This window comes from Etheostoma spectabile, chromosome 18, assembly GCF_008692095.1.
Source record: "Etheostoma spectabile isolate EspeVRDwgs_2016 chromosome 18, UIUC_Espe_1.0, whole genome shotgun sequence".
NCBI lineage: Eukaryota > Metazoa > Chordata > Actinopteri > Perciformes > Percidae > Etheostoma > Etheostoma spectabile.
In genome coordinates this window covers 13,798,159-13,813,845 of record NC_045750.1, presented here as the reverse complement: position 1 = coordinate 13,813,845, position 15,687 = coordinate 13,798,159, and the positions used below count along the sequence as shown (strand labels likewise).

The 15,687-nt window shown below is 42.3% G+C and overlaps 1 protein-coding gene across 1 annotated transcript in view; it reads right to left on the bottom strand.

Annotated features, from left to right (window-relative positions):
- Positions 1-14,633, bottom strand: part of xkr6b (XK, Kell blood group complex subunit-related family, member 6b) — a 53,392-nt gene extending 38,759 nt beyond the window's left edge. The window contains exon 1 of the mRNA XM_032543160.1: positions 13,682-14,633. Within this exon, the coding sequence (XP_032399051.1) occupies positions 13,682-14,241 (560 nt within the window). The 5' untranslated portion in view covers positions 14,242-14,633. The remainder of the gene's footprint in view (positions 1-13,681) is intronic.
- Positions 14,634-15,687: the final 1,054 nt, after the last annotated feature.

Genomic DNA, 15,687 nt, shown 5'->3' with positions numbered 1-15,687 from the left:
AATGAAAGAGCGCTGTGTCAGAGGGAGGCAGAGAGAAATTAGCGGTTTCTTGAAGAAAACCTGCTCCCGATCAGGTTAGGTTCACAGGCTCAGTTGCCATAGTAACTGACTCTGGTTAAGTTACCTCCTTTTTTGAAACGGGCTGGAGTTACCCCTGTCTCTCTCTGGTTTGATTAGCCTCCCTTTCTGAAACAGAAAACCCAGTTTTCCCTCATCTCAGGGTTAACTTTTCACTAAACCTGCTTTCTGAAACGGACCCCTGGTGATCGTGCATTTGCTGTGGTTCCTCCTCGAGTCTGGAGCCAAACTCTGATCAACAACATTACACCACGTCTTTCTGCAGAGCCAAGCTTTGCGTCAAAGCATTAGATGTTTTACACCATACCATACGAGACGAGTCAAGTGCTTCTTAACACTCATCGTAGCATGCGGCAGAAGAACATTCACACCTACGATCCATGCACTTGCGCTCACCCATTTGCATGCATACATTTGCATTCACACGTATACAGTATAGTAAGAGGAAGGTGGCTCAAGTCTTGTGTGTGTCTGTATGTGAGGGGTAGTGAAAAGAGAAGTAACATCACTATGCTCTTGTTGCTTTTGCACACAAGCCTACAGTCCACGGTGTATTTAAATAAACTGCAGGGCCCGAAGTATAAATGCTGCTGTTAATATGTAATTCACTCTAAAGGCAAACAGACAGGGAGTTGCAACGCAGTGGGAACAAAGCAAGAGATAAGGGAAGAAAAAGATTGATGGTGGCAAAGAGGGAGGAGAAGTAGGAAATACAAAGTAGGGAAAGAGCAAACACATCTAGAAACAGAGACAGACAGAGGGACATGGAGAGGTGAACGAGTCAGAAAAAATAACCAGGAAGCAAAGAAAAGAGGTCTGAGTTTCAACATCGGAAGTACACTTGGTGTGGACCCATGGCCTGTCAGGCCTGAAGAGGTGGGGATATGTGACATCCAACTGATCACTGTTGTACTCCTGAGCTGATGACCTCTCTACTGTGATGCTCTCAGGTCCACCTCTAGAACCCAATTTAGCTCTCCTGGCTCGCCACGATCACCTGAAGAAAGGGAAAAGCCACCCAGCCACAACGATAAGAAAGAGAGGAAGAAATGACATAGGACGGACATAGGAAGGACACAGGAAGGACAGCGATGGACTGCTGAGCAGGAGGCCTGAAAACGGGCTGTCCTAACATTATGTGGGCCAGAACAGTTTTCTTACAGTACATTAAACCAGTTTAAACCAACATGAATTCAAAGGACAAGAATGCAAGATGGTTTCCACTATAAAAAACATTTAGAAAAAGATCTTGTTATGTGAAGAAATCATTTTGGCAACATTTGGCAAATATACTTATTCACTTTGTTGTCAAGACTCAAATAAGAATATTGACACCACTCTCATATTTCTCTGTTACTGTAACTAAAATGAAGCTAGGAGATGTTAGCTTAGCTTGGCATAAAAACTGATAACTCAGGGAAACAGCTAGCCTGATTCTATCCAAAGGTTAAAAATAAAAATCTGCCTACTAGCATCTCTAAATGTCACAAATGAACATGTTATATCTTCTTAGTTTTATCCGTGCAAAACCAGTCTTTATGCTGAGCTAACTGTCTTCTGGCAGTCTCCTATCGATCTTCTCATCTCTCAACTCTCTGCAAGTAGGAAAAAAAGTGTATTCCAAAAATGTTAAAACATTCCTTTGGTAAATGCCTTTCTGCATGTACTGTAGAATACATTTCTACACATGAATATTCATATTAAATGATATGACACACTTTGAATTCACATCTGATGTTTTTAAAGAATGAACACAAATATTTGTAGCCATAGGCAACGCATCGTTTCATTCAAACACTCCCATGTACAGTATAGGTAATGGAACAACTGGCTGCATGGATGCTGTTACCCACAAAACACCACATATAAATAGTTCTGGTTCACTTTTCTAAGGTAATTGTAATTTATTCTTAAATTCAATGCCAGCTGGAACAACGTGATTGTGTGTTAACACATTTCTGAAGACATCTTCAGCAGTGTACTTAACTCAGTTCTCTCACTGTCACAGCGTTTGCATGGTTTTGTCATATTTTCTCCTTAGTCTCATATTTGCATGGTGACACCCTGCTTAGTGAGCTGAGACAGCGCGCACACTGCAAAACGGCGCTGACTTTGTGAAAGGAACGTCTTCACATTGCTCATTTCTCAGTGAGTGTAACAGCTCACTAAACAGGGTATCACCATGCAGATACGAGACTGAGAAGAGACGACGGTGAAAACCCTGCGAGTGTGACACGGTGAGAGACTAACGGGGCTGTTCAATTATTTATAAGCAGAGATTGTCTGTTTATCAAAGTGACGCCTGGAGCGTCGACCATGATTAGACTCAAACAATAGTGGTCTTCTCTGAGCACTACTGATGCAGCTTCCAAGACACAGCCCAGATATTAATGAAATACAGACAGCTTCAAAAAGAGCAGTGTGTGTGTGTGTGTGTGTGTGTGTGTGTGTGTGTGTGTGTGTGTGTGTGTGTGTGTGTCATCAGATCCAGATTTTTTAGAAATCTGACATCTGTTTCATCAGTGAGATAGTGGAGACATGTGGGACCATAACAGTTATGGTCCCACATGTCCGCACTAACAAAATACACTCTTCCAAGACACATGGAGTGGCCAGCTGCTTCTTTTTCCTCCCAAGACCCAGGACCCCCGTGTCCCAAAATTACTGCAAGAGATAACATTTCAAAGACTAGAACGAGATCCCTCACCGGCTTCCCAACCCCAAACTTCAGACACTGTTTAATCGAGTAGCTTGTTTGGAATCAAATGTAGGGAATCGCAAACAGGTGCCTTGTATGTGCCTAGGCAGTCGAGATTACAGCTTTCATTGACATTAGCAAGTAGCTCAGGTGGCATTGTATGTAATGTAAACACTGCAGTAGTGTGCCTGCCTCTCTTGGCAGGCACACTGGCTAACCATAGAAAGAAAACTGGCTTGGTATGAAATCAAAAAGTTTGTAGAGTAGAAAAAACTGTTGAAACCAGAGAGTTCAGAACAGTGGGAAATTTGAGGTACGGCTCACAGGGATTTCTTTTCAATACATTCATATATTTATCTCATATAAAAAGCATAATAAATCACCTTTAAAGCAGCATTAAAGTAGCTTTTGTCCACTAGGGTCAGACAAACTCTTCCTTTATGATATAAGGTCATGTTCTTATAGCTACTCAATGAGGGGTTTTTTTCTGGCTACTTACTCCTCGTGTGTTTTCTAATCTCATTGTATTCTTTGATGATGTAGTGTTTCTTTAACTGCATTCACCTTTCATTTTATTGTTGCTTGTTTTCTTTTTCCAGTAAAGCACTTTGTAACTGTAAAATATAGAACAGCAGATATTATTATTAAACGTCCAGTATTCACTCTATGTTTTTATCCTTGGTTTGGGTATTCCAACTCCTAAGGAACATATCTGGGTCTCTTTCACCTCCCAGATGTTTGAGTTTTTCCACCTGCCTCTTGTTTTCTTCCATTTCATGCTGAGCAGGTTGCATTCATGTGATCTTTTATTTATGTGATCTGCTGGGCTGGTTGCAGCTTTCCGCAGTTGTATGTAAACCAACAATGTTTTGGCTCGAGCTGAAAAGTGGCTGACAGCTGCATGGCATGGCATTGCATTGTGGGGGTGATTCTCAGTGGGATCTGCAGTACTAGCAACCCTTTCACAATAAAGGAGTAATTTCATTCAGCGGTCATTTCAAAATCCTATTTAAAGCACCTTCATAACACTTCAAATGTTGATTATAACTTCTCCCTTTTTAGCAGCGTTCTGTATTGATTCACTCTTTTGTGAGTAGTCTTTTCAACAGACCATAAGTACCTGTGAAAAGCTGACACCAAACAAATGGCATGCAGTGTGAGAGGAGAGCCATTAAGCCACAGGTTGACTCATGAACCGTGGTGTAACAGTTTCCTGCAGAAATGAGACGTTTTGTCAGGAAGAGGGAGCAGAAGTGAGAACTAAAAAGGATGGTCGAATGTGGGAGATCAGCAAATGGGCTCTGTAGGGAGTAAAAGATGGGTGGTATGGAAGGATAAGGGAGGGAGGAGGTGTTGAGTTGTAATGGGGCAGGAGCCAGATGCTCCAGTTTCCTTTACAGAAATGGAGGTCAAGTGCAGCTTTATGTGAAGGCAACCCAGGGAGAGAGGCATAGACATAAAGAGAAAGATGGAGGGGAGGGAGGTAGCTTGATGACTTTAACTAGTGGTAAGGGACACCGAAATTGAGCTCACAGTGTAGAAAGCCCGGTCCCTTTAACTACAGCAAATAAGGAGAGAATAAGAGGAGCACACAGTGTGGTGTCTCCTTCCAGGATTGATGGAGGAGGATAAAAGGCTTATGAGAATCCTAAGAACATTAATAGGTGTAAGTGATAGGGAGGGATAAAAATAAAAACATATGTTAACTTTGCAGGGAGGACAGATGGTAGTGTGGTGGCTTGAGCTTATGAAGAGCACTAATGGACAGAGGTACGAGGCGAACACATGATTATCTCAAATAGCACGTTGGGGAGTGTAGGCCTCACCGATTTCCGGGAGAAAGGGAAGGATAAATATAAATTAGGAATACAACTATTAGCCTGGGGGATTCTAGATGAAAAATTGCCTTTGTATGTAAGCATTTCAACTCGCACTGGATATCCTCTGGGCTCGGGTTGTGATTTTCTCTGAGCAGAATATGCAGCAGACTAATGTGAACAAAATGTATATCACACACCATGCAGGATGTGTTTGTTGTGAGCGCTTCTAAGCGAGCTCAAAGGAAAAGTTGCAACGGGGCAGATTTAGATTTTCATTTAGAGGAGAATGGAAATAAAAGACAGCTGCAGGGAGGATTGAGAATTGAACCGATGCAGCCAGTATAATTGCCAAACAGAACTAGGAACACACCACAATGAACAAACAACAGACTTCAAAGTCAATAAACCCTACATCATTGTGAGCCAAGATCCACAAGCACGCAACCTACAAATGTAGCAAGCAGAAACGAAGAGTGTAGACATGTTAACACACGCAGAAGCAAATACAAAAAGACTCTGAATCTGGCAAGTATGAGTCAAAATTAAAGGCTTTGTCTCTTAATACTTTCTGACTACCCTGCTCTGTCTGTGCATTCAGCCCCAAGCCCATTGACTCTTTAAAGAAATATATAAAATATATTTTTTTAAAGTTTAGTATTTTCATAAAACTTCATAAAAAGCTGGGCACTGTAGTTTTCAACAAACACTAATCAAAGTGGAGTAAACATTTCCTTTATTGGGGACTACTTTCAGCTGTGGATTAATACTCATTTATCGCTCTTGTGAGTATTTCTGGCAACAAACTGGTGTTTGTGGGATTGAATCCAAATTAACCCCAGTGCCCATGTTTATTATAATGAACAAACTGGTGTGGCTCACTCATGTGTTTTTAATACACATTTAAAAAGTTTGAATTTGTTTTCTCTGAGGGAAAGTGTGGAGAAGATGACTTTTAGTTAGAGGGTAGAGCCAGGGAAGGGTAGGAGGAGTCCATTGTCCTCGGACTGCACTACCCATCTCTGATCTACTGTAAGTGCCTAAAGAAACAGGACATGGAAATGTCTAAATCTGCCAAGGTGTGTGTGTCCGTAAGAAAGAGAGAGGCCGCGATGTGAGACTGCACATAAGGAGGTATATAAAAAAAGAGCTACTCTCAACCTCCCTGAGGTGTGGTTTGTGTATGTGCACGTACACATATGTATGTGACCTGCATACAAATCTCTGTCTGGTAACCCATCTGCCTGTGTGCTTAATATTCCTTCAGGAGTGCCAGCCTGTGTCTGTCTGTTGACTAGTGCTGAGAGCCAGCAAGGATGTAACATCAGGGCCTCCAGGCTTCTACTACAAAATGTTGCTCAGGAGGCAGGCCTGAGACGGTGAAATCCAGCATCATCATAGGCTCTTTATCCCCAGTTATTCTACTGGCATTGAACTTGCTCTCTGCGGTAACAGCCGGTGGCAACGCCTGTGGAAATGGGATTGCAGTCAGCTTACATGTTAGCTACTCACTTATTTAGGGGTTTATACTATACAGTCCCTGACAAAAGTCTTGTCGCTTATCTATTTTGTAGAAACACCTGCTATTAACCTGACTTTTAATTAATCAATTGGTGTAAGAAATAGCTCATATGAAAAGCTAAAACCCTCCCAAATGATGTTCAATGCACTGAAATAAATTAGTTTTACTAAAAAAGATGTATTATTTAAACAAGACAGAAAGGTCACAATTTTGGCAAGACAAAAGTTTTGTCGCCTATACATAAATTGAACAAATTTACTACAAATACTAAAATACGTCAGCAAATTAATAGTGGTGCTGTGAGATTCAATTTATATCTTGTATGACTTCCATGAGCTTGAAGGACTGCATCCATGCGGTTGGCAAGGACATACAATGTATGATGAAGTCATCAGGGATAGCTAGGAAAGCAGTCTTGCATGCCTCCCAGAGTTCATCAATATCTTTGGTTGGTCTTCCATGCTCCTCTTTCAACCTACCACACTATGCTCAATGATGTCATGTCTGGTGACTGGTGGCCAATCCTGGAGCATCTTGATCTTCTTCGCCTTGAAGAACTTTGAAGTGGAGATGGAAGTATGCGATGGAGCACCATCTGCTGCAGAATTTGGCCTCTTTTATGGTTGGGAATATAAGAGGTAGCTAAGATTTCTTGGTATTTGAGACTATGATGTTGCCTTCCACCCGCAGATCTCTCGCACACCCCATACTGGATGTAACCCCAGATCATGATTTTCCGCCACCAAACTTCACTGTTTTGGGTGAATCTTGGATCCATGCGGGTCCAGTGGGTCTCCTGCATATATCAGCAACTGTGGTGTAATTCAACAGAAGATTCATCTGAAAAATCCACTTTCTTCACTTCTCCAGCGTCCATCCTTTTAGCAGGCTGTGGGCCTTGCAAATGCCACACGGTTTTTCAATTGTCTTTTGTTTAGTGCTGGCTTCTGGGCACTGATTCAACCATGGAGGCCATTTCAAACAGAATCCGACAAACGTTCTAGTTGACACCGGGACTTCAGGTGACCAGGTCTGGTGGAGCTCTGCTGCAGTAGAAAATGGGCTGGCCTTGGATTTTTGAGCAACAAAACGGTCCTTCGAGCAGTTGTCTTGCGGGGTCTGCGACCTGGGCTTGTTAAAACATCTCCAGTGTCTTCAAATGTTTTTTAATCCTCTGTACTTGACGCTGAGAACAATTGAAGGTGTCTGCACATCAGCAGTGGATCTGGTCTTCAGCCTCTTGATAATCAAAACTTTAGTCTCAGGGTGACTCTTAGGCATGTTGCAGAGGTCTAGTTGCAGTTGATGTGAAGGTCTAGTGTACTGGGGTTGTTTTATACACACCTGAGACCTAATGATCCATTATTAGTCACAGGTGAAGCTCATATGACAAGGCAACAACACTTATGTCTTTGCAAAAATTGACTAATGGGCTTTACCAAGCTGTGAATATTAGAAACTTTTTGACATTTCTTTTTGCACTGAAACATTATTACAAAAGCTGTTGGATAAAATGAGCCATTTCTGTAAATAATCTTGATAGAAATAATTTCGCGGCACTTCAGGTCAGTTTGTACACAAGCGACAAGACTTTTGTCAGGGACTGTACATAGGTAAGGTCACTAATGGTATTATCTTATAATGTTCATGACAGGTAAAAATTGAATCTCTCTGTTTTTTATGAAGTGTAACATTTTCTGAAGCAAACATTTTCCAGCAAAACCCTCTTATTCAACAACTCAGCGTCAACTCTAATTCTGATGAAACTGAACCAAAACAGCAATTGAATTGCTTTTTTCACATCCCTCTCTCTTCCCCTGCTACTTGAAAAACTGAAGCACATATTTCAACACCATTTACGGCTTTCTGTCTTTTTACCCCCAGCTGTGATACGTTCCTGAGAGAGCCGGTTTTTCTTGCATGTTGATAGGCTCCTCTGTCACATAATTGGGGGTTTTCTTGGAGCGCTGGCTTTAAAGGTTTGTTCCCTGTTATCAGTGCTAATGAGAAAATGAGTAGCGTTACACTGATATGTTCCCGAGCAGCAATGGAAGTTTAATGTGCTGTCTGTAAATAATACACAGCACAATCAGATGTGTACCTTAATAAAGACAAGTGCTTTCTGTCTGTCTGTGCCTGTGTTTTTTTTGCAGATTAAAATGTATTTTAGGGACTGGTGGTCTAAGTATTTGAATGTGTTTCTTATAAAGTGTGCAAACATCAAGACACTCACATTTTAATATGCCTTTACAACAATAGGAAATTGATTTTTTTAAGGAGATTCCCAGGCGGATTTACTCTGCCAGCAAACTGAATAAGCAGCCCAGTAAGACCCAGTCTATCTATCAGTTATTTCCTTAGCTCCAAAAATACTTCAAAGCTTCAACTTTTGAAGGAACAAGATGTTCCCGTCTTTCACCATTTTAAACTCAATACATAGTTATATGGATTGCCACCAATTTATCCAAGCCATGATTTTTTTTTTCTCTTTCACCATGTCGTCTTTTTTTTTTTTCCTTGACAGGTCAGCTGGTTGCATTGTATCATCTCGATGTCTCGCCTCACTGCATGTACAAACCTTTCTGGCAACTACAAGCAACCCAGCCAGCCAAGAGAGGCTTTTGTTGACTCCTTCCCAGTCTGTATTAATATTTACCAGGCTTGGAAACAGAGACAGATGTCAACCGTAAGGCAAATTCTTTGTGTTGCCCGATCCTGGATTAAAGCATAATCCAAGAATCAGATTTGTGGTGTTAAAATATTTTGTACAGTCGCAAGCGGAGAGGGGGGAGGATTCCCAACTTCTTTGGCTGCTGCAGAACTGGAGAGTTCCTGTCTAGCCAAAATGAATGTACAGTTTCAGCAATACAATGATAAGAAGGTATTTACCAGAAAATGTATCATTCTCATGGTGATCTAATTTAACCCCTACATTTATATGAAAGATTAGCAATTTAGCAGTCTGATGTGCAATGCATTTTGGCACTTAACTGGAATAAATTGTGTTTTTGTACACTGTCAAACAAGCAATAACACAACCCACACACTCTATCATGGACACAGTGTTCTTGAATAACAACAGCAATTATCATAGCATCATATCACACATCTTTCCCAGTAACCTTTCCGAAACCTGACTACCTACTCCACTCATTTTAATGGACAACATTACAGTACTTAAATGACACAAACTCAGACTAACATGGACAACATTTCAGCACTGTTGAATACAGCTGATAGTAAGGATAAGTACGGAAGTTTTAAGTCTAGGTTTAACATAAATCCAAAGTCTGTTCCACCTTTCACTTTAGACAAGTCCAAATGTGGATGTTGTGCAACACAGTGTTGTGTTTGTCTAGGGAACTGGGTATAACAGCCAATGATACAGTATGAATCAGTACACACTCTCATGTACACACCCTACAATATGCAGCGTGTTTAATTTGGTACAAGGCTGCGTGAAGTTAGAAATGGCAACAACAATGCATTAAAACCTATCCCTGTGATTGAGTGCTTATTTCAGCACTGGACAGCTCCTGAGTCTTGTTTAATGCGTTGTATCTGTTGAGTATTTAAATCAACAAGAACTAGGTAAACTAAGGATGGCTACCTTACCCAGTTCTAAAGTGGCTAATGATCCTTTAATTAATGAGATGACTTACTGAAGTCTAATCAAAAGGCATCTAAATGGTTGTAGATGGTTGTCTGAAAAGAGGCAACAAGGTTTAAAAGGTTAAATGGACAGGGATATCTTAGACAAACTATGTGTTGTTCGAATTACACTCACTGATGCATATTTTGAGAATTTATAGGTGTAAAAAGATTATTCCATAAAGTTTGGGGACTGATATGAGATTATAGGTAATTACAAAAATAAAATAAAAGCATGGTCAAAATCAAAGCAGCAGAGGAAGAGATATCTTGACCTTTAGTCTCTAGTATTGGTCAAGCTCCAAACATGCTGGAGCCACCCTTTTTCATGATGCACTCCCATAGTATATTTCCATATCAGCCTTCATTAGACCTCTCTGCCTCCTAAATGCCCACTTCTTCCAGTACCTCTAATTTATAATGTACACTTTCTATTAAAGATCTTCTCAAGCTCAAGCTAATGATATCATAAGGGGAAATTGATTTACTGAACATCATGTGTAATATGGGTGGATTGCCCCTTAAAATATGTGAAAATGTAACCACATTGAAATATTTAGTTACTGACTGTATTTAAAAGGTTGGTTTGAAACTGAATGCCAAAGTCCCTTTTTAAATCTGAAGAATATATAAGGGCTGCATAAGAGATGTGATGTTAAAATGCTTACTGCTTGGTGGTTAATAACTGCCACTGGAGTCTTTGGTTTGTGACTGAAAATTGCCCGTTATACAATATTTCACCCCAACCGTGACAAATTAAAAGGGAAGAAGAAGACAACACTACGCCCAATTCTGCTGGGATTTCCCAACAACAACAGAGAGCTTCCAAAACTTTCTACATGGAATTCCTCAGGCGGCAAAGATGGATGCAGTTTTTTTCCAGTCAGATGCTAATTTGGGTTTACACTGATTAAGCTGTCCATCGTACTGCCAGGAGACCTCTCTGTATGTGTGATCCACTGTGTGCCTGGGCGTATGTGAGCGGAATTTCTAAAGCTTAAGGGGACACCGTCAGCAGCACCGGTGATTCACAGGGAGGACGACATGACAGAGCTGTGGAGAGTCAGTGACAGAGGGGGATTACAGATGGCAGGGGGATCCTCCCTGCTCTGTCAACAATTATCAAGGAGATAACTGCAAAAACAAGCTTGTCGATTCTGTTATTGGCTCGGGTCCTCAAGTGCATGGAAGGATGGCAGCAAAATTGAATGTAGAAATAAAAATAGGATTGGTTAATGAGACATGATGAGGCAGTGTTTTTGCACTTGTTTTCTCATATTAACGAAGTCAAAACATTTCACAAACTGATACTGTAGCATATTGGTAAGAATGCTGAAGATTGGCAGTTGCTTTTAAATTCTGTAATGGAAAATGATTATATATTCCCCACATGGTGACAAAATATGATACGTTCTGACACTGACACTGATGGAACTAAAACCTAAAAAAAAACCACAGTACTGTTTCATGTACATTCACACCCCCTTATACAATGTACCATATGCTACTTATTGGCAGTTTGGCCTCTCACAGTGGCTGATGATCTCCATATCAAGTGTTAGCCCTGCGGGTCTTAGGTTTTGAACTCTCACTAAGCTGACATGAGCAGCTTTTGACCCTCAACCCCAAACCACCAACCAGGCGGATCATGTCCGAAGGGAGACAGTGGCCTGACAATGATCCCTTGCCCCAGTCTTTGTGCTGTCACAACATGCACACCAACGCATTTTGTTTACTTGAGTTTCTTATAATCACATTTAAATCCTCTTGTTTCTTTTTCTTAACTTTAGTTTAGTTTAGGTTAAGTTGAGCTTAGGTGGATTTTCACTACTGTACCTGCAGATCTGAAGCTTATACTGTGTGTTTCCATTGTGCTAATGTCCCTGAAAACATTATCACTGTAAGTGGAAAGTGATTTTTACAAACAACTCAGATATAGTATGTTAATTAGTGAGCTTTAGAGGTGTTATTAGATGGATTTTGTTACTACTGGACAAAGCCAGGCTAGCTTGTACACAGTATGTTTTCATGTTTTTGCAGCTAAAATAAGGTAAGCTGCCCTTGGCTGTAGTTTCATATCTCATCTAATTCTCTGCCAGAAAGCAAATACACATATTTCCCAGAATGTATCTCATATTTAACCTGACCAAAACATCTAATGTGCTAATTACATTATGTGACTCAAGTGTAATTTATTTCCCTAAAACGTGTTTCATCCTGTCCAGGGACACCACAGAAAGCTGTCTCTTATTTGTAGAACAGAGGTTAGACATATTGCTCTCACTTTACCTTCAACCACTATAACCACCAACACAGCCATTGACTTTAACTGTGCAACACTTCCCAGCACTCTCCATATCTTCTTCCCACTACAGATATGAGCAGCATAAGCAATTGAACCACACTAGAGTAAATAAACCTAAGCAACTACAGTACAACTGCAGCTAATCAATAAATAGCCTTCAGGTGCAGCTCAAAATGAGTCTGATGCAGAGTGGGTTGTCTCATTTTTTGAAAACCCACCTAGACAGGGGATTGCACCAGCATCATGCACTAAATGAAACATGAAAGTCTTTTCAGCCACATGGAAAGGAAATGAGACTTATTTTTAGACTATATTGTCAGGGGGGGATAGGTAAAACTGGTAGAAAAGGTATCCCATTTCAGGCTTGTGGCATTTTCTTTCTTCCAAAAAGGTCAGTGAGTTTCAGTTCAGATTTTACTCTTAGTCTACGCATGTGAGTAATTTAGCCTGTAGCACCAATGTTCTCATGCATTAGACAACACAATCACGGCATATAACATCCATTCACATGAGGAGCGGAGGCAGCTGACACACACAAACAACAGAATCAGTCAGTATGTGATGCTGCACAAAAACACTAACGTCGACTGAAAAGCTAAAAGTAAGGAAACGATGTGACCCGTTTCCCTGAGTATCCCGGTCCTGCTATATTAAAAAAGAATTTAGCCGCCGTCTGGCAGTCCATTCAGAGCTGCCATCATGCGTTACTTTTTTCCATTAAATGCCAGCCACTGCGTCTGTCTGCACCAAAAACAACTCGCTGCTCAGAAGCTCTGACTGAACAGCCCAAATGGAGTAGCTGCGCGCACCAGTGTCACATTTTACTATTACTGTAGCCGCTACATGTCACAGATTACGCGCAGACACGTACACCTGGAGTATCCCCGTGGTCCCCAGACGCATCAATTTGTATGACCAAAAAGCGGATTTAGGGACCGAAGATGTCGAGCGTCGCAGAGGAATCGATGACATCATGTCTGTGGGGTGAAGATTTAGTTTTGTGAGCCGTGAAAACAGATGCTCGTCTGGCCTCTAGTTGCAGAGTTGGAGTATTTGATGCGGGGAGGGAGAGGGGGAGAATTGAGGCGACCGTGTGCACTGTGATGTGAACGGCGCGCCTGACACACACACACACACACACACACACACACACACACACACACACACGCTTGCGCGCTTTCGGCTACTACCTGTCAGTCTTTGAACAAATAGCCCTTTTCCCTCCCCACACGAGCGCAATGGCGCACTGTGATGAAATAATCACAGCGGTGCAATTTCTGTGCAGCTGTAGCAGTTTGCTCAGGACACATTTGGCTGAGGGCATGGAATGTTTTGCAAAATGCTTCAAATGTATTGGATATTTTTTAAATGCACACACTAGGCATGTGGGACACCACAAAGTGGAGACTGCGAGGCAAGCGTAATGGCATCACCTCGGTTCTGATTTTCACCCCAGTCATGTAGGCTACACAGCTACGGGTTATACCAGGTGACAGTCAAGAGGAGGTTAGAGGGCTGAGTGAGTGTAGGGAGTGAGAGGAGCTGGAAACACTGTGCTTTGGAGGTTTTATTTGATTCTTTAAAACATAAACACTTGAAGTTTGTCTTACCTCCACACTTGTCCCAACTGAAAGATGTGTATCACGGTCTGCCAGACCCAGACAGAGAGGCGGCAGCACCTGTCTCTTTGCAGACTGGCTGTTCTACGACTACTCAGCCCCTCCACGGAGCCCAGTCCTCCCCCAGTGTAATCCTGCACAAACCACCTGAAGCTCAGGATCTGGACCAGAACCGAGGGCACCAGCACGAAGAACAGGGTCAGGCCTGACCACAGAAAGTCCTGCTTGTGGTAATAGTCGATGGCCAGCCACAAATCGGTCCCCACGTCCCAGAAAAAGACCAGCATTGCCAGGATGATCCACAGGCAGTCCAGCCAGAGGCGCTCCACATGCGGTGGTCGCGCCGCATCTTTCCCCTTCCCCTTCCCCCGGAGGTAATGCAGGCAGGCGCTCCGGCAGCCCCAGTAGCACGACGAGGTGTTGCAGCAGTGGCAGATGTGGAATGAACTGCTGTTCTGATTGTCGTCCTCTCCCGTCCCCACCACCTCATCCAGGTTGTGCAGCTGGGCGAAACCGGTGACGACCCCGCGACCATCGGATTTCGCTGCCATCTTTCCCTCTGATGTTCCCACCTCCTCCGGCTTCCGGGGTTCGTGACGACACTTCCCTGACACCTGTTTTGCACCCCAAATGTTGGAGCCATCTAAAAGCGGGATGTCAGTGCGTCGCCGTCGCTCACTCTGTCCCCGGATAGCGCACCAGTGGCGCCATGGACGCAGCACATCTTGTCTTGCTTTCCCTCTACTGCAGAACGATTCCCTCCTGGCATCAATAATCTAATCTACAAGTTCAAACTATTTAATATGTAACTCATGCATCCATCTGTGGTCGACCAATTTTTACCTGTGCATTCATCTCATTTCCCGCTGCGCAGTTGTTTTCCCTCTCTGCAGCTCTCCCCAGCTGCAAGCGGAATGCCAAGAGCAGACCGTCCCTCACTGTACCCCGACGTTATTCATCCACATCTCCCTCCTTCCTCTTTCCTCTATCTCTCCTCTCTAGCCTTCCTCTGTCTCTCTCTCAACCACACAACCAAATACGCACGCACGCACACACACACACACACACACACACACACACACACACACACACACTGTCTCTCCCTCTCAACGTGGTTGCCATCTAGTGTCGTTTAAAGCCCCAAAATGTGCAGGAGAGGACTGCATGATGTAATGCACCATGCCTCATCATCACCAAAGGAAGTCTTTCCTGTTGTTTGAACATTTGAATCAGTCACAGTGACACAGTGTGGGGTCATTTTTGTAGGAGGAAGGTGGAACAAAAGCACAAGGCTTCCTATTGACAAAAAAAGCATCCCACAACGACTTAATTGCTCTATAAAGAGTTTATAGTGACCTTACTGTGCTTTTTAATATTTGTATCACCTTGTTTACGTGTGATGGTCCTCTATGATATTGTCAGTATGGTTGTAAAATTATACTATACATGTATTTTTCCAAAAAGAATAAGCATTTCTACCTGCATCAATAAACAATTGGAAGTTAAAAATGGAAGTTTTCTGTCTACTGTAGTAATGATATTACAAAAGATGAAGCTATAGGCAGCTTCTTCACACCTTGTCTTCCGGGTAAAAGACCTTATGAATGTATAGATAAATCTAGAGATGGATCAAATGGTTGCTAAGACCATATTGGGGTTTCTATCTTTTATGCAGCATTTTATTTCCTAAACATTTGCTGAAAAGTGAGGTTTCCCCCTTCAGTAGCATGTGCGAGCAAAGAGCTGGTGAGTCTGCTGTATACTCGACAACCCCATGATTAGACTGAACCCACAGAGCTGCCGTGCAGGGTCATATCCAGTGTGAGATTGATTGGATCATGTCAGCTTTCACCCACTAACTGCTCCGCTCGCCTGTTTGGATGCTGGATTTGATGGGAGCTGTCCAGTGCTGACATTGTGCTGAACCTTCACACTCTCTTCTTTCTCCCTCTCTATCTCTCTCTCTGAGGACCCTAATTGACACATTTAATTACATT